General features: G+C 35.3%; 2 protein-coding genes across 6 annotated transcripts; both read left to right on the forward strand.

The window, feature by feature from the left end:
• LOC105159749 (zinc finger AN1 and C2H2 domain-containing stress-associated protein 16) lies at window positions 2,794-5,378 on the forward strand. Its single transcript, XM_011076935.2, has 2 exons — window positions 2,794-3,185; window positions 4,135-5,378. The coding sequence occupies exons 1-2, from the start codon at window positions 3,087-3,089 to the stop codon at window positions 4,903-4,905; spliced, it is 870 nt and encodes a 289-aa protein (XP_011075237.1). The 5' UTR covers window positions 2,794-3,086; the 3' UTR covers window positions 4,906-5,378.
• LOC105159750 lies at window positions 8,598-19,175 on the forward strand. 5 transcript variants are annotated; one of them, XM_011076938.2, is made up of 20 exons: window positions 8,598-8,804; window positions 9,191-9,512; window positions 9,923-9,997; window positions 10,963-11,078; window positions 12,024-12,138; window positions 12,258-12,386; window positions 13,182-13,229; window positions 14,108-14,247; window positions 14,327-14,523; window positions 14,635-14,927; window positions 15,083-15,232; window positions 15,327-15,740; window positions 15,872-16,021; window positions 16,526-16,601; window positions 16,938-17,065; window positions 17,325-17,525; window positions 17,610-17,750; window positions 17,824-17,946; window positions 18,101-18,328; window positions 18,550-19,175. In XM_011076938.2, exons 2-20 carry the CDS (start codon window positions 9,366-9,368, stop codon window positions 18,712-18,714), a joined length of 3,036 nt encoding a protein of 1,011 aa, XP_011075240.1. In that variant the 5' UTR covers window positions 8,598-8,804; window positions 9,191-9,365; the 3' UTR covers window positions 18,715-19,175. The 5 variants fall into 5 exon arrangements, with proteins under 5 accessions (XP_011075240.1, XP_011075238.1, XP_020549055.1 ...); XM_011076936.2 differs by having other exon boundaries at window positions 8,599-8,804; window positions 18,547-19,175; XM_020693396.1 differs by having other exon boundaries at window positions 8,599-8,804; window positions 9,230-9,512; window positions 18,547-19,175.

A 19,197-nucleotide genomic window follows, 5' to 3' on the forward strand; every position in this document is an offset into this window, starting at 1 on the left:
CGGGTCAGTTAGCGTTGCATTTGTCTAAAATGATGAGCTTCACGTCAAATGATGCTACATCCATATAAAACACCAATTTCTATGTATTTTTATTTAGAGTAAATTAGAACAAACTGTTTCGATATTTGATATACTTATAAATACATTCTCGTTGTTTAAAAAATTGATCACTACTTTTTAGTTTTAAAATCCGTCCAATAACTTGTCAATTCCGTTAGTATTTGTTAAATTATTATCTATTTTTTGCGGTGAACTGACCAACATGTTCTTGTGAATTATAAAATAATTTTACTTATTTTTTGAATTTTTCTATTTGTCTTTATGGACTTAATGGCCGAGAAGAAAGTTTCACCTCAACAATTTTTTTAATAATTTTTCTATTCTTTTAAAGAAAAAATAAAGAAACAACTATGATAAAATGGATATTTTTAGGCTTTTATTCAAAAATTATATAATTTCATAAAATATTAAAACGAATTGATAATTTCTTAAATAATAAAGAATATTTATAATTATGTTAATTTTTTTTAAAAAAATAATTGTAATTTACCCGTATATTCGAGCTCGAATTCATAATATTCAAATGAATAATAATCAATGAATCAAGACATACATCATGTGTGAATTGTGATGTGTCTTTTCTCTTTGATGTGTCTTGAATTATGAAGAAGGGAGATTGCAGGCACAGGCAGAGACAGGGCTAGATAGAGTGTCTTTCTTTAGACCATCCAGTTGGCTATTTTGTCATATGCTGCTGCAGTCACCTCTAGCAGTTGGGTTAAACTTAAACCACCTGACCCTTTGAACTTCAAGTTTCATTTTCACCAATACATTTTGCATATGGCTGCTGGAAATTGATTGTAAGGAGTTGTTGATTGACAAAGTTAGGTAATATATTACTTGTTATGTGATCGATCGATTTTATAAATTAAATTTTATTGATATTTAACTGTCAGCCCCGACATGATTTGAATGGGCATTTGTGGTTTTCTTTTTTTTTTTTGTGATTAATATGATAAATAAATTACAGTAACTCATCTCAATATATTTTGAGCAATACTTCAATTCAACCAATACATCAATATGACTGTCAATCATAAATAAATTACGATAACTTACATAAAGCAAAACAAAATACTAACGTATCTAGTGGAACTCAAATTCATGACCTCAAGCTTTTTTATAGGACCTTAGTTTTAGTTTTAATCATTAGGCTAATACATCATTAATGGTATTTGTGTTTTTTATACATGTATTTTTAGGCCTGCTGTGAATAATAATCAAAAACTGTGCTTTCTACGTTTGCCTATGGGATATTTATAATTTTTTAAATAATAAAAAAATATTAATAATTATATCAATAATTAGCTCTCTCTCTTTTTTTTTTTTATCTTGTAATTAATTTACATTTTAAATAAATTGCCAATCATAAAAAGAAAAGAGAATTAATGACGAGTCATTAAAAAAATATTACAAAAAAGTTAATTATATTTAGGTCCCTTCTAAAAAGTGAAATTACTTATATTTTTTCTCAAAAAAAAAAAAAAAATAACACTACACTTGTTCTCTTTTAAAAAATTTTCCATTACACTTGATCTTTTTTCGTTTGGGTCTGGACAAAACATATTGACATTAGCAAAAAGAAGAAATATTTTCATATATATATATATATTTGTACTTATAAAAAAATAAATTAAATATTAATGCATATAGCCCAAAGAAGAACCTCCAACAGTCTAATAGGACCCATGACATTAGAAGAAGAAAATGAGAGCTCAAGGCCCCTTCCAATAGCCCAACAACCTATATGAGGGAATGGCCCAAGCTACTCACATATTCGGCCCAAGTATGTGGCCCAACAACAATGATTAAACTGAAGTCCAAGCCCAGTCGTCCACACATGGTGTCCACTTGGCTTGCGATGTGCGCCCTTCAGCCAACATGAAAGGAAGGAAGTCTAGGGAGGTTCCCTCAACATCATGGAGTCTTGAAACAGCGGGACTCCTTGTCGGTTAAGGAGTCTTCCTCGATGAAGAATCCTCTAGATGTGGAGAAAAATTATCACCAACAAAATTAACAGAAGATAAGAACAGATTACAACTTATTTGAAAAATTTTATCCATTATTCCTGAGGATAAAGGCGCAAGTGCAGACTCCCACCGAAGGGAGACACCCCCTATAAATACAGGTTTGATTCCTAGGCAAGGGATACCTTCCAGACTCTGAATTATTGCTGTTAATTTTCGTTTTGCACTCTCTTTGCATTTTGAACACGATTTCTTTTATGAAATTCGATTGTCATATTTCAAATCTTAGTTACGATTTATTTTTTATGATTATTATCTTTTAAGTCCAATACTAATTTGAGCGTCATAGTGTTAACATGTTGTTTTGCTGGTTCTGTTTCTCAAGTTCTTTTATTTATTGGCGCAAGTCTAGTACCGAAATCCCAACTTATTGGACCTGTGTTATTTTTGCATGCATCAAATATATATATGGAGTGAGATGAGATTAATATCATTATATTTTTTTTATAAGTACAAAATTATTATATGAGAATATTAAATGTGTAAAATTGAAAATTTAAAGAGATATTTTTTTTGCTAATTTAGTAGCTTTTGTTGAAACCCTAATGAAAATGGTAAGGTGTAAATAGTGGATTAGTTAAAGGAGTGTAAATATAATTATAATTTTTTTTAGGAAAAACTATAATTTCGCAAATAAATAAATAAATAAATACCTACCACCAATCGTGAAAAGGGACTAACGATGTTTGATTTGGGGTAAAGTTGCCAGACACAAAAGCAACTGTACAACAACACAACGTTGAAAACAACGACTTTGAACAACTCCATTCGCCTCTCCCCGTTGAAACACCCGGAAGTCTCGCTATCTTTTCCTCCAGCGACGCGGAATTCGGGCAACGGAGAAAATCTATTAACCCGGATTTCCCCATTGCCCGCCTCAAATCCAGCGAATTCAATTTCCCCGCTGGAATTTTTGTATTCGAAGCTCCACATATATTAGCAAGTCGATTCTTGTCAGAGTTTCGGTTTTGCCGGGGTTGTGTTTGGAGAAAGAGAGAAATGGGGACTCCGGCGTTTCCGAATCTTGGAAAGCACTGTAGCGTTGAAGATTGTCGCCAGATCGATTTCTTGCCCTTCACCTGCGATTGCTGCCGCCTGGTACGGTTGTTTTCTAACTGCATGTGTAATTGTGTCTCTTGCGATTAATTTTGTTGCTGTATGATATGGGTTCTGAGCTTGGAAGCTGGAGTTTTCAATGGGGTTTGCTTGTTTTCGTGAACTGTGTAGAGAAAGAAGCCGTGGAATTTATGGGAATTAGCCTATGATACATATGTACGTATAGATATAGATAGATGGATGGACAGATGGATAGATGTATGCTTATATGGCCAAGAAATACATCAGAAATTTATGACATTAGATTTTGGTGTTGAACTTCGGAAGGTTCACGCGATCAAAATTTCAGTTGATATGAGCATTCCTCGCCAAACAAATGGCGTCTTTTGTGATATGCTATGTAGTCTGCCCGGTGCTTGTTTCTGCAGTTCTTGGTTGAGCTATTTTTTACCCGTTTATAAGTTTGAATGATGACACTAGCATTGTTGAATGACATGAGTGTAGAAGTAGATCAAGTTTCTACCTTTAGGAATTTATTTATATACTGCAAAAAATTCAAGCAAATTTCATTTGTTACATTTGTCATGTAGGGTTTGCTTAATGAGTTTGTAGAGGGCTGGAATGAGAAAATGTAATTATATTAGCTACTGATTATTGATGAGTATTGGAACTATGCTGAAGGTGCAGAGACTGGGGCAACTAGAAATCCTGTTTTGCTTTCTCTTCTCAAGTGATTACTTTTCTCGAATAGTCAAACTTATTGCTGATATGCATGTTGTATGTGATCTACACTAAGATTTTAGTTTCCCCTTGAGGTTGATTCTAATTGCTAATCAATGGTACTCAAGCAGTAATAAAAGTCTATGGTTGAGAATCACTATCCTCTAGTGTCTGTTTTCTTCCTCTCATCTACTTCTCCCTCTCTAAACCCAACGAAGTACTTTTTGTTTCTCAGTTTTCTATTCAATGTTTTATTGACAATCTCCAACAGGTTTTTTGTCTTGAGCATCGGAGCTACAATAGACATCGATGTCCCAAAGCCAACAAAAATGATGTAACTGTTGTCATCTGCCCCCTCTGTGCTAAGGGCGTCCGCCTACATCCTGAGGAAGATCCAAATATTACTTGGGAATCACATGTAAATACAGAATGTGACCCGTCTAACTATGAGAAGGCCACAAAGAAAAAGAAATGCCCTGTGCCTCGATGCAGAGAGATGCTGACATTCTCAAATACAATCAAGTGTAGGGATTGTAGCATCGATCATTGTTTGAAACACAGGTTTGGACCTGACCACAGCTGCCCTGGACCTAAGAAACCTGAAGCATCGTTTCCATTTATGGGCTTTCGAAGTAAAAGTGTAAAAGACCAGCCGAAGCAAGCTGCATCTACATCTTCATCGAACTGGACATCGGGTTTCCTCAAGCTAGCTTCATCATTTCGTGCTACAGCTGAAGCTGGTATTTCAAGATTGAGCAGCGAATTTAATCAAGAGCCAAGTACAAATAGAACGATCCAGAGCAGCAGGGGCAGTACCAGCAACCGTGGAAGTGCAAGTGGGCAAGTGGAAGCTTGCCCTCATTGTAAGTTACGATTCTCTACAGTAGGAGCTCTGGTGGATCATGTGGAGAAAGTCCATGAGCAGAATGGGGTGATGAAGGTGACACTTGATATCTGCCCGAAATGTAGTAAAGGATTCCGTGATCCTGTTGCCCTTGTAGAGCATGTAGAAAAAGATCACGGTGGTGCATCAAAAGCTTAATGAGACGAGGAACTTATGTCTGGAACTATGCACAGTATTGTTTTACCAAACTACAATTTGTTTCAAGGCTTGCGGGAGAGCTGCTAAGCATATAACAAGTGTGTCCTTTCAACATAAAAGATTCCAAGTTTCATGTCCGAAATAATTATTACCGAATTTGTTTGGTCTTCTTTTTCAGTATTCTGAACTTGAGATCCAAGAGTTCCCAAGAATTGTGTTGAGCTTGAAGACAAGTTGAGATGTAAATAACATTGTACAACATAGATTGTCACATTTTTGTTGGCTTTCTTTGTCATTGGAACCTCTAGGTTGACCATCATGTCAATAGAATTCATCAGAGTACAGTGAGAATAGGACTGAATGATGCAGATGGTGAGGTTGCAGAGATTTCTCTTCAATCTTCACATTATCAACATTTTAATTCTTATTCATTGTGAAGTTATCTTTTTGAGATAAAATTTGTCTTTTAGACTTTCAGTGTCTTCTTGTTTTGAGAAAAAGATAATCCAACCAAAACACTTGAGCTTTCTTCGGTCATTCAGGCGTTTCTGTATGATCTGCAAGATCGTCCTGTTCCAATTTAATGTTGTTTCTCGGAGACTGGGAAGTCTAAAATGTTCGGCTGAAATGCTAATATTGAGCTTAATATTAGCACCTTGCATCAAAACTTCGCTGAAATCTGTGTAAAGGATCATATAAACGAAGACGGAAACCGACTTATTTTCAAGATCTTTTGCCGATCTGCGAGAACCTTTTCGATCTATGCTCTGGAGACCTGTACTAATACTCTGCCAATAATATGGATCCCAAAACTTAGAAAATTTTGCATCAATCAGAAAATTGAGACATTTCTATATTTTCAGGCTGTGGTCCTGAGTACCAGCAACCGATCAAGCTTACCTTATATAACTTATCCCTTGAGACAGGCACTTGAGTATCACTGCATAAAAACACTATTTGCCACTACTTAAAGGATTCTTGTGCCAGCAGAATTTTGCCCATCTTCTCATCTTTTACAACACAAAAGTTGACAGACAAAAAGGATAGAATAAAGCCTTCTTTTTTGTTCATGAGCAATGATTTTGAGTGCATTTCAAGGGAGAATCGAGTGAAAGTGGAAGCTCAAAGAAAATTGCTTTAAAGAGGCTTTAATTTATGTAAAGATTATACAAAAAACTTTAATCCAAATCGGATCTGATCGAATTTGAATTAATTATGTGACAAGTACAATACACTTATCGTATAATTTACAGACAATTTAGAAAAAATAACAAATTATATGATAAAAATATCACACTTATTTTATGATTAGTTTAATTTGATCCAAGACTTGGATAAAAATTGTTCCAATTATACTTGGCAGTTTGCACTTAGCACTTTGCACCACCAATCAAGCATCATTCACTTTGATCTTATGCTTTGGTTGTTTCCAATAGAGAATATTCACTTTGCAAACTAAGTGGTGATGGAAACTTTAGTTGACATCTAATTACTCACATGATAAAGGATTTGTAATGATAGTTGAGTATGAACTTTTACCAAACTACCATATCTATATTTGGTAAAAAATTAAGGGTAATCAATAAATATCCACCAAATTGCGTGTATATTTCAGATAGTTTAGTTTTTATTTTTGAAATAGAATCTAATAAAAATATTGTCTTATACCATAATCTTTTACCATTTTGATGTATTTATAAAAAAGCTTCTTGAGATATAAATTTTCACAATTATAATCATTGATATTTCATATAGGCGTCATGGGTAGTGTTTTTACATCTCACACATGTTGCAAGTCTATTCTTGTCCTTTGGGTATATATATTATCAAAGCAAACATCCTTAATAGGGTAAAATTTGTTTTAGTATCTGATAATTGAGTTTAATTTTTAAAATAATTCTGATATTTTCAGTTCACTTTAAATTAGTTTATTTTTATGTGTGTGCCTGGAATGATCCAATTTAAAATGACATTAATGTTTGGGACAACCCAGTCCGCAGAGCCCAGGTAGCTAAGAAGCCCATAAAGAAAGGAAGAGGCCTAAGACACCCCTTGACTCGTCCTATGGTTATAGCTCAACAAGACATTCACTCCAAAAGTCCACTATACGTAACAACCCACACGTATCGTGGCATCCAGTTGACCTAGGTGTCAGCGGCCATCTCGGACCATATTAGCTCGAGAAGGCCTACGTGAGCAAGGAGGGACTCCCTGACCGCTAGGACTCCTCGTAGGCGTGAGGTCTCCCAAGTTGAAGAAAACTCCTACTAAGGCACATTCAGTCACGAATAAGGACGACTTACTCCTTATCCAACCATCCCAACCAACTTCCACGAAATTCTCGAAAGTGAGATAGACCCCCAACAAACGGGGCCACTCCCCCTATAAATAGAGGTTTGGTCCCTTCAGGTGGGGGACGACTCTCTCTCACTCTGTAAGCTATTTTTTAACCACTCTTTAAGCATATTATCACTTGTTCTTCCACTCATTATCAAATTCATCCACCATAGCTCCATTTTCAATTAAATTCATTTGCTTTTTTGACTTTATTTTTATCTCAAATCCAATACTAATTTGGGAGTTGGAGTGCTAACGTCTTTTTCGCAAATTCCCTCTTCAAGATCTGCTTACGCTTTGGCCCGAGCCTTGAACAATAGTCCATATTTATTGGACACGTGCTATTTCTGCACGCATCACATTTAACAAGTGATTTTTTCATATTACCCCTATAGTTTTTTTCATTTTTTTACAAAAAAATATTTAATTCTTCACTTTTTATTTTCGATTGCAATTTAGTCCCTTGCATATAATTTAAAAAATACGATCATTTTTATTTGAAAGTATTCTCAGTTGGACAATTATTTAAATCTTAACTTAATCAGAGACATATTTGTGAATTTAACAAATTTGCAATTCAATTAAAAAAACTACTTGAATAAAGCTAGAGAAGAAAGTTTAAATAAAAAAGAGAGCAAAATTTTTTTAGCAAATAAGCTTTTGAGATTATACCAATCATTCAACATTTTAGTAGCATATTCATTTTTTTATTTAAATATTTTCACTATATTTTTATATTTAGATTTTTTTTCTCTAACTTATTTATTCAAGCGCTCTTTTATTTGAATAATTCAATTTATTAAATTCACAATAATTATATTCATATATCATCGATCAAGTTATTATCTAAATAATTTTAGCATGATAAATTTTACTAATTAAAATGGTTATATTATAAATTTATGCCCGACGGACCAAATTGCAAATTAAAATAAAAAGTGAGGGATTACTTTTTTTAAAAAATATTTTTATAAGAATAATATGAAAAAATCACCTATTAGAGGGATTAATTTAAAATAAATTGAAAAGATATAGACTATTTTAAAACTGAAATCAAATGTTAAGTATTAAAATGAATTTTACCCTCCTTAATTATGACCGTTAGCCAAAGTTGGATTATTACAATGAGGTAGAAGTATGTCCTATTTTACCATTTTGAGTTTAACCCCATAATTTTTGGCAATTAATTCCAACGCTCCTAGTGGGCTGAAACCGTGAAATTGGATGAAACCGGCAATGTAATGTATCATTCCATAATGAGAATGTGAAGACGGACACGTTCTCAATCATTATTGTCAGCCCGGCTGCCAGTTTTCAAAATTTATAAAAACAATAATATAATTATCCTGCAACGTTGTATCGGTTGCAATTTATCATAATGAAGAATTGTGTATACGCGTAGGAGGGAAAAATATAAGGGGTGGGGTCGTTGTTAGGGAGAGAGAGAGAGGAGGAGAGAGAGAGTCATAAGTTTCGGAGAGTGCTGGAGAATCGGTACATTGTTTGAAATCTTGGATGAGTTGCCAGACTTGGGTCTGCCCATTACCAGCATAGGTCTGAAGGTAAAATCCGATACTCTTTCCATTCTAACAGCAAGGAAATAGAATTTGTTTTCAAGAAAATCCGTTAGCACGCCATTCTTGTATGTATAGTGGTTATCTGTATACGAACAAGATTCTTGAAACTATAGAGGTTCTATCTGTATACGATCAAGATTTTTGAAGCATTTAAAGAAATTGAATTTCTTGAACAATTTAATGATGCCCATTTATTGGGTATTGACATCGATGTATGATCAAGATTCTTGAATGTCTAAAGATATTGACTTTCTTGAAAGATTTCTGAGATGCCCATTTTCTTGAATTTCTGAATTTGACTGTTTCTTGAAGGAGGTTTATGAATAATTTGATTTGATGTAAGGCGTGTTCAAAATTTTGGATTATTGTAGGCTGGTACTGGCATTACAGAAGTGCTTTGATCTTACCAGCCTTCCTTTCCCTTCCTCTCCCAACCGTTTTCAAGAATCTCCTGTTTTTCCAAGATAAAGAAGGGAAAGAAAGCATTTGAATTTCGCAGGTGACTTTGCAGAAAAGGATAGAATTCTGTGGATTGGTAATACAAATATGAGTTCTATTTCTGGGGTTATTTCAAGACAAGTCTTGCCAGCATGTGGCAGTCTTTGTTTCTTTTGTCCCGCATTGCGCTCCAGGTCTAGGCAGCCTGTGAAGAGGTACAAGAAGTTGATATCAGATATTTTCCCCCGGTCCCAGGTTAGTTTCATAAATCATTTGCTATATTTTTTTAACACTATAAATTGGGAAAAACAGTTGTATAACTGATTGACTGATTCTAATGCTTGCCAGTGATGTAATCAAACTAGAACTGCTATGACAAAGTTATTCGGGGAAAACACAATCAGTATTTGGTGCACTCTTTTCACATTGCATTTGTGTGCAAGACGATGATCAATCTCTTGGATTTTTTATGATACTGCTGAATATTAGGACTCGTGCATTCGACATATGTGTTAGATGGATGAGGAGTCAACCATATGGTGTAATCAAGAACGATTTATCTGTACAACTTAAGTAATATCATTTTGTGGGCGTGCTGATGATTCATGCATCACTTTTTCAGACTTGCTGAACTCAAGAACCTCTCGTGCCCTTTTGCTTTACAGGAAGAAGAACCGAATGACAGGAAGATTGGAAAACTATGTGAATACGCCGCAAAAAATCCTATGCGGATTCCAAAGGTATTATTATATTACACTAGTTGCACTAAATTCAGCAATACACTGAAGTTATATTAGCAATCCTTATGTGTTACGTAGCTGGATATGTTTTTATTCCTCATTCTGCTTCTTTTTCCATCAGAATAATGAATGGTGTGACTAAAGCAGATTTACCAGCTTCAAAGTAGTCTGGATGATCATAATAGTACATTTCCAACTTTATACTACTCTAAAGACGTCATAATTGACTCCTACTATGCTACCATAACGAAAATATTAGCTGAAATCACAAACCATTTCATATGTGTATGCTCATTTTGTTATTTTCTTAACAAAAGCTTCATAATATTTGCAAGAATTTTCATTTTTACCTGCTAGCCCAGTAATGTTTAACAAACAGATGGAAGTTGATAAATTTAGAGGACTGAAATAATTTCTTTCTTGGAGGTCTTAAAGATGTTAACTTACATGGATGCATTAGGATTCAAAATCATTAGTTCAATATCAAAAGTTCCGACAACAACTTGGATGAACTCTTGTTTGTTACCAATCAGAAACTATCCAGAGTAACATAATTTGAAGTGCGTTTTGCTATTCACGTATGTATATTCTACCCCCTTTATGGTTATGTACCCTAAGATTGATTCTGGGTCTGAGAAATGAGAGCAGAATTAAGTTTCTCAGTGCCTTTTCATCTCTTTGTTTGCTATAGCATTTGTATTTGGTCATTCCCCTTTTCGCCATATCATATTTATGTTACATGTTTGGCACTTGATGTTCCTTGAAAGCCATATAGTTTAAATATGTGACAAATGTATGTTTCAAGGATGTTCGTATATAGTCGTTCTGTTTCTTTTATGTTTCTGTTGCTTTTCTTTGTTGTTGGAATGTTTGCTTCTAAATCTAACTACTACATGTCGACTGTAGTTTTGTTTCTGGTTTGGTATAAAAGCTTACTCATGTATACTTTGGTTTGCTAATTTCAGATTGCGACCTCTCTTGAGCAAAGATGCTATAAGGAATTAAGGAATGAAAACTTTCGATCAGTGAAAATTGTAATGTGTATTTACAGGAAAATGTTATCATCTTGCAAGGAGCAAATGTATGTCTGCTGCTGCTTTTATATGCTCTAAGTTCGTGTTAGTGTACCATTACTATATTTTTATCTGTTAAGAATTTTTTGTTTCTTGTTAGTTTCTGCACCATGTTAGTCATTTTTGGACAGAACAGGAATTGGAATTTGTAGCATGAAACATTATCATGATCTTGTTGCTTGGTTGAGTTAGTTGGTTATTGTTCATTCCTTTTCTCTCTTTTGGGTGGGGACGAGTTACAGCATGCAAACTCATTCATGTCCTCCATGATAGAGCTGGATTCTGCAACTTTAAGTTAGGAATTTATTTAATACTTAGTCATGAGTTTTCAGCTTCTTAAATAAGTCTGCCGGAATTAGTTTTGGTATCACTAAACTTCAGGGAAATATTGTGAATAAGAATCAAGAAAAATTATATGCCATCATGCAAAGTTACTTGATTAATGGAACAAGAGATTTTATGTTTAGGAAAATTGCTAAGACGATACACAATATGTCCAGGGTGCATAGAACTGAAGACGGCTGATTCCCAGACTGCCAAAATTCTCATCTCTGTATTGACATATGTTTACAGCACTTCATATTCATTAATTTCTCAATGCCATCATTAGAAATGAATGACTAAGTGGATGCTGTGAAATTTTTGTCACATAATTTCCTTCTGGTTTTTATACAAAGAAAGGCCGCTACTAATCACACAGTCTTGTTTCTATATATGCATGATACCTGAAAAAACACTCATATTGGTCTCTCTCCCTAGCGACCTTGTCTGAATTGAACCATATCTTTGAAATTTTAGGGGACTGTATCGTTTGTTCTTGTTTTTCCCTTTTATGTGAATTCCTGATGTGATCCACTAAGTATAACGCAGATGTTATGGATAACATTTCTTGTTATGTTCATGCTTTTAGGGAATTTTTATCAACAAAACTTAATGTGCTATTTTCATGTCAGGCCATTGTTTGCAAATAGTGTAATGACCATCATACAGACGTTGCTAGATCAAGCAAACCAAGATGAAATGTTAATTATTGGATGTGAATCACTTTTTGATTTTGTAAATAATCAGGTTGGTATCTTGCTGTCCATTCTTTATTGTTGATAGCCATAATTAGCTCCATTAGCTACTAGTTTTTAGGTTCATCCAACTTCAACATTAGACTAATCCAACTCTTCTATGCTCTCCAGAATGACGCAACTTACATGTTTAACCTAGAAGGATTTATTACAAAACTATGCCAACTGGCGCAAGAAGTGGGAGAAGATGAGAGAGCAGAACACTTAAGGGCAGCTGGGCTGCAAGCTCTATCTGCTATGGTCTTTTGCTTAATTTTTCAATTGCTTTTCTGGATTGTGCTTCAATTTGGGGAAGCATGTATATCTGTTATATCCCGTCACTTCGAATTTAACCTTTGAAAGGCAAAGTTTTGGCTATAGATTTAAAATTTGTGAAAGGAATAGTGTAGCAATAACCAGCTACGTAGAGGGATGTAAATCTCACTCACATTTGAGAGAATTTGAAATCAGTTATAGATGTCTAGATATAAAAAAGTTCCTTGGAATTTGAAATCCATCATGAGGCACAACCAGAAATATATTATTAGTTTTTTATTCTTTTGATTCTAAATCCTTCAGTTCAAACACAATATACCTTTCAGCCTAGTTCACTGGTCTTTAGCATGTAACAATAACAACCTCGAGCATTATCTCAGAGTGAGGTGCTCTCTTCCTTTTTCTGTCTTTCTTTTCTTTTGTCTGTCTCTACATATTCTGATGTATTTCCTTTTCCCCCAATTCTGGTTGGATGTTGGATTTTGTTTCCGGAAGTTGCTTAAGACTCTGTCTTAGGACATAATTGCATCCGGAGAATGGTTTCATTCAGTATTGTGGTAAAGTCCTAATGTTGTTAACAGTCCATCTTTGAACATAATACCATCAACACATTGCTTTCTTTTCAGTATTGCGTTAAAGGCCTAACTCTAACTATCATATTTCGTTGTTAAATTCCATCAGTTCAAGATTTCTTATCCAACGCTAGTATTGCTCTTATATTTTCAAGTGGACATGTGTTGTCTTTTGGTTTATTCATTTATGTGTTCTTTGGTTGTACAGGTTTGGTTCATGGGGGAAAATTCCCATATCTCAGTTGAATTTGATAATGTAAGCATATTTATCTGAGCTAGAGATTTCTCTCTTTTTTCCACATGACCTTAAACTGGCCTTCATTTTTATCCCCTTTGTTATGCTTTATATTCTACATCTCCATAGTGCATTTTTTGCAACCTATATTTCTAATTCTGTTATCAAGTTCTTGATTTGGGTTTTGGAACTAAGATTTCATAGCATCTTCTAGTTTCTATTAAATTCCTCTTCGTAGATGGCATAAGGTTTGAGTCAAATGATGAAATATGTATGTTTTGGCTCTCTAGCGGCAACTTCATGCCCTAATATAGGTTACTTTGGTTTCTGCTACATTAAATATTCCCAGCATACACCCAAAAAGTGATATTCTCTCAACAGAAATATAATAAAATTGAATCTGTAAAATACAAGAATTATTCCTGCTCGCATGAATAATGGAATAGAGCCAAGAGTATCTTGTGAAAAATCTTATACAAATAAAGTATAAATTTAGTGCTCCCAGAGAAATGATATTGTTAAAGTTCAACATGACCATATCTCCTAATCAATTGACTATTTATGTATATGTTCAAACTAGCGTTACAATTGAAAAAAATGAATGTGAAGATTACATGATAATTTCCTTCACTTGTTGTATATTTTTTTGTTACCCATCGTTTGGCCCTTAATGACAAAGTGTTTTTCTGTATGAAATTCTTGTCATTATCTGTTAGTACATATTTCTTCAGTTCACATAACAAATTCACGCACATATATTTCTGAGTATTGCTTAGCTGTGTATTTATTGCATCTCTATTATTGCCCAGGGACTTTTAGTGATAGGTTTACCAGGTAATAGACTAGTCTTGCTGATATAAATATCTTGTTACTTACTGTTGTGCTCTTCCAATTCTTAGATTGTTTCAGTTGTCTTGGAAAACTATGGAGGTCAAAGGAATAAAACGGAGGGGCCTGTCTCTCCTTCAGCAGATCTTGCAATAAAGGTTCCTTCTTGGAGAATGATTGTAAATGATAAAGGACAACTCAATGTGGCAGCGTAATTTCTTGGCTCAAATTCTCACTTTCTTTAGCATCTTATGACTACATGTATAACACGAATCTTTGTTTACTTACAGTGAAGACTCGAAGAACCCATGCTTTTGGTCAAGGGTTTGCCTGCATAACATGGCTAAGCTAGGCAAAGAGGCTACAACCATGCGTCGTGTTTTGGAATCTTTGTTTCGTTACTTTGATAATGGAAATCTATGGCCCGCTAAAGATGGGATTGCTTTTCCTGTTCTGAAAGACATGCAACTTTTGATGGATGATTCTGGTAAGGTTCAATTCTTCGTTCCTTTAAATTAATGTCCGGTTCATGGCGCACGTTTTAGGATGGTTTCAATGATCTAACTGAAGATGCCACTTTCTACTCTTGATTGTGCAGGGCAGAATACACACTTTTTGCTGTCAATATTAGTCAAGCATCTTGATCATAAAAATGTCCTTAAGCAACCTGACATGCAACTTGACATTGTTCAGGTTGTCACGGCCCTTGCTCGACTCGCAAAGATCCATCCTTCGGTAGCTATAGTCAGTGCCGTAAGTGATGTCATGAGGCATTTGCGTAAGGGCATACATTGTTCACTTGATGACTCAAATCTTGGAGAGGACTTAATTAAATGGAATAGAAAATATCATGAAGCAGTGGATGAATGTCTCGTTGAGTTGTCATCAAAGGTGGTCTATCTCTTATTCTAGTTAACATCTTGCCACTGGCATTTTGACTATTGGGTTTTTCAATTTCCAGTCACTAGCACTTTGTTACTTTTGCGGAATTTTGTAGTAGCAATTGATTTCAGAGTCGTAATACTTCTATGTTCCTTTGTTAACAGGTTGGAGATGCAGGAATGATTCTTGATGTAATGGCTACCATGTTAGAGAACATCCCAAGCATTACTGTTATTGCTAGAACTACTATTTCTACTGTTTATCGCACTGCTCAGATTATAGCTTCTTTGCCGAAATTATCATACCAAAACAAGGCAAGGCCTTCTATAAGATGAATATGTCTGCTTCTCTCTTCTTTCTTTCTCTAAGGAAGCTGTTATTGATGAATGCTACTTTTTCTATGCATAGGCTTTTCCAGAGGCTTTGTTTCATCAGTTACTTCCGGCTATGCTCCATCCGGATCTTGAAACACGAATTGGAGCTCATCAGATCTTCTCTGTAGTCCTTGTGCCATCTTCCGTGTCCCCTCACGTAGCTTCAACTGTATCTGACTCAAACAAGAACGCTGGTGTTCCACGAACACTGTCAAGAAGTGTTTCTGTGTTTTCTTCCTCAGCTGCCCTGTTTGACAAGCTAAGAAACCAAAGGAATAATTCTAAGGGAAATCTCTATGAACTGAACAAAGAAAAGGCTCCCTCTGACACTGAACAGAGACAAAATGCCAGTGGTGTAGACCAAATGAAGCCAAGTCATACTCGAGCATATAGCTTCAGAAGTTTACCGGAACCCGAATCTGATCCAGTGACCAAGTCGAGTAAAGAAGTGGGTGGTTTCTTTAGTGTCTCCTCTTGTCCCCATGCATTTTAGATTTCTGCTGTATCTTCTTGATGTGATTCATTAATGATGTAGAATATAGGATAATTATACATGATTATATTTCCTTTCAATTTCAGGAAATTGTTCCACTTAGACTGAGCAGCCACCAAATATGCCTCCTTCTTTCATCTATTTGGGCACAATCCATGTCTCCTGCCAACATGCCTGAAAATTATGTAGCTATAGCTCACACTTACAGCTTGGTGTTGCTGTTCTCGCGAGCCAAGGTAATTTCATGTGTAGTAATTTCCTTATAATCCCACTACGAGCATTGGGTTTTCCCATGAGATATAATATGTAAACTGTCTTAACATCACGATTTGTCATTTACATTGATAATTTTGCATGAAACATTGGTTGTATTTATATGGCCATAATAGATTTCTTGTTTGGGCGTATAACTAGTTATGATTTGCTCAATGTTCAACGAATACTATGTCAGTAATATTACATGATTGTGCTGCCCACATCCTTCTTTCATCTTGACGGGAAAAATGATAAAATGAAAGAATATAAAGAGGCCTTTACATAAAAGGACTCGTCCTCCTATCCATCAGGAATTTTTGTAAAGATCAACACTCAACCTTCTCTAGAATGGCTCAACGAGATATATATGAGTTTGTTATTTCTTTACTCATCTCAGCTTTTGATGCTTCTGTCCAATTTGCTATTATGGTAATTTTCTGAGTTGGAAGTCTCAAACTTCTTTCTTCTTTCTTCTTTTGGCGCAGAACTCCTATCGTGATGCCCTTATTCGATGTTTCCAGCTCGCATTTTCTTTAAGGAATGTCTCTCTTTCTGCAGGAGGTAACCTGCTAAATTCTGTATGTAAGATACTGTGATATTAGCTTTGCTTCCAAATCTTGATTTTCCATATCTATTGTTATTGTAAAAGATGTGTAATCCCTTTTACTCTCTGCTGATTATAGCAAGTATTTACATCGGAAAAGCCAAAATATAAATAAATATGACTATAAATGAGAAATAGAGATGTAGTCTAAGCACACTACTCTTCATTTGAGCACGCATAACAAAGACATAGACAGGCATCTTTGTGTGACTCGTTACTCTATGTTTGATTCTACACGTAAATGTTGATATTAAAAAGCACTTTTCAGGTAACATTTATTACATTATTTTCAGGGACGCTGCCACCATCACGTTGCAGATCCCTATTCGTAATGTCAACTTCTATGATTATTCTTTCATCGAGGGCTTACAACATTCTTCCTCTCATCCCACATGTGAAAGCAACGCTCACCAATAAAGTGGTAGTTCCGTAGTTTCTTTTCCTTTCTCCTAAATAAATTTGCTTATGCCCCTTCTTTAAACCTACCTTTGTTTTTCTAATGCAAAACATGATAGACTATGTTCAAACCAAGCACATTTCACACTGTGAAAGTTAATATTTAGATCCTTAATCTGAGGTAGCTCCGGATATATAGATTTTAATCTCTAAATGTAGCTGCAAATATTGGCCGTCTCGCCTAGTTATCCGATTCTTGAGTATATGTTTCTTGTATGTCTCAGGTTGATCCATTTCTGAGTTTAGTAGAAGATTCAAAGTTTCAGATAAATGAAACGGGATCCGTACATCAAACAATCTCTTATGGATCCAAAGACGATGACAGTTCGGCTTTGAGATGTCTTTCAGAATTAAAACTCAATGAGGACCAGACAATGGAAGCCCTCGTTTCTGTTATTATTAAAAATATGGAAAACTTATCAGATGTAAGTTTTAAAAATTTCATTTTTTATGTGTCAAAGGGTGTTCTTTATTGATACCGCTTCTAATAGTTACCCAATTTGGTACAGTCCGAAAAGTCCACCACAAGGGAGCAGTTGCTCAAGGAATTTGTGCCAGATGACTTGTGTTCTATTAAAAGCCCACTGTTTGCTGATAGGCTGGAAGACGGACATAAAACAGACTCTCACGACAATAAATCTCTAGACAAGGTAAATTACTTTAGCGGATTCGTGCAACGTTCTGTTTGTTCAGATCTTATCTTGTGTTTTTACAATGGTGCAGAATACCTCGATATTCGGGATAGATGACGACCATCTTTCAGATTCAGTTGAAGGTAGCAAACACAATTCACAATCAAGCATTGGAAATCCCAGTCTCTTGAGCGTTGATCAACTTCTACAGTCGGTAAGTTATTCTTATAGATCTGAACAACTTACATATGCTGATCCTGTGTTCAATGCTATTATAGTTTATAAGGCTTTTCATAGACATGATTGTTGTCCACTGATCTTACATGTGAAATTTCGTTCAGGTGTTAACTTTGCATATTTGTGGGCAGGTTTTGGAGACAGCACATCATGTAGGCAGAATGTCCGTGAGCCATGCCCCTGATGCGTCTTACAAGGAAACAGCAGATCATTGTGAGGCGCTCTTGATGGGAAAGCAAAAGAAAATGTCGTACTTGATAAGCAACAATCAAAGACAAGGGAATTCCTTGGTGACATCACCACAAAATCCCGGTGAAGAGGACAAGCAGATGGTGTTGCATGAGGGCAGTTTCCATAAGGTAATTAAAGTCGGGGTTCTTCTTTTCCTGCCTAAATACAAGGGATGTTAGTGTAGTTATTCTTATATCACGTGTTTAATATATTGTACCATATGCTGAAAGTTGTGTACATATCATCTTCATCGTAACACAGTTAGTTTTCTTCATCACTTCACCACACACTTACCCTGTGTGTCTCACAACCTTTTCTTTTCTGTCATCATTTATTACGAAAACAGCAGGCCGGAAATGTGTTCTTGGACCTGAACGTACCTGAACTTCCCATGAGACCATTCAACGGTCCATCAGCACTTTGCGCTATTGAACTCCAGCATCACACCAACTCCTCCTTCAGGTTACCGGCATCAAGTCCATACGACAACTTCTTGAAAGCTGCTGGTTGCTGACACAAAAAACGGGCACCATATCTGGCCATAATACTGCAGCACTCACAGACGCAGGCAGATGAGCATGCTCAAATTCGTCTACGGCACTAGCAGTATAAGCTGCATCCGTCTCTACCGCGTTCTTCAATCAAATTCATTCATTCTTTTTTTTTTTAATTCCTTTGTTGTGCGAATGTCAAATAGTGATGGCACCAGGGGGGATGGATGTTGAAGCTTTTCCTCCAGTAGGGGTGAAATTTTTGTTTATCAGGATGATACGAGGTGTTTGTATTACTAGTTTAGGCAGACCGATATTTGGATTTTAAGGCGAGGAATTGTATTTATTATCCCCTTTGTTTTTCATTGTTGTTAGGAGGGGAAATGTATGTAAAGAGATTATACAGTGTTAATGAGTGTTTGTGGCAATGAGATTAAGGGCCAATGTATAAAATATTTTAAGTATTTATCAACTTTTTTACATACATTTTCTCTACAATTTATAGC

This window comes from Sesamum indicum, linkage group LG4 (assembly GCF_000512975.1).
Source record: "Sesamum indicum cultivar Zhongzhi No. 13 linkage group LG4, S_indicum_v1.0, whole genome shotgun sequence".
NCBI classification, from domain to species: Eukaryota; Viridiplantae; Streptophyta; class Magnoliopsida; order Lamiales; family Pedaliaceae; genus Sesamum; species Sesamum indicum.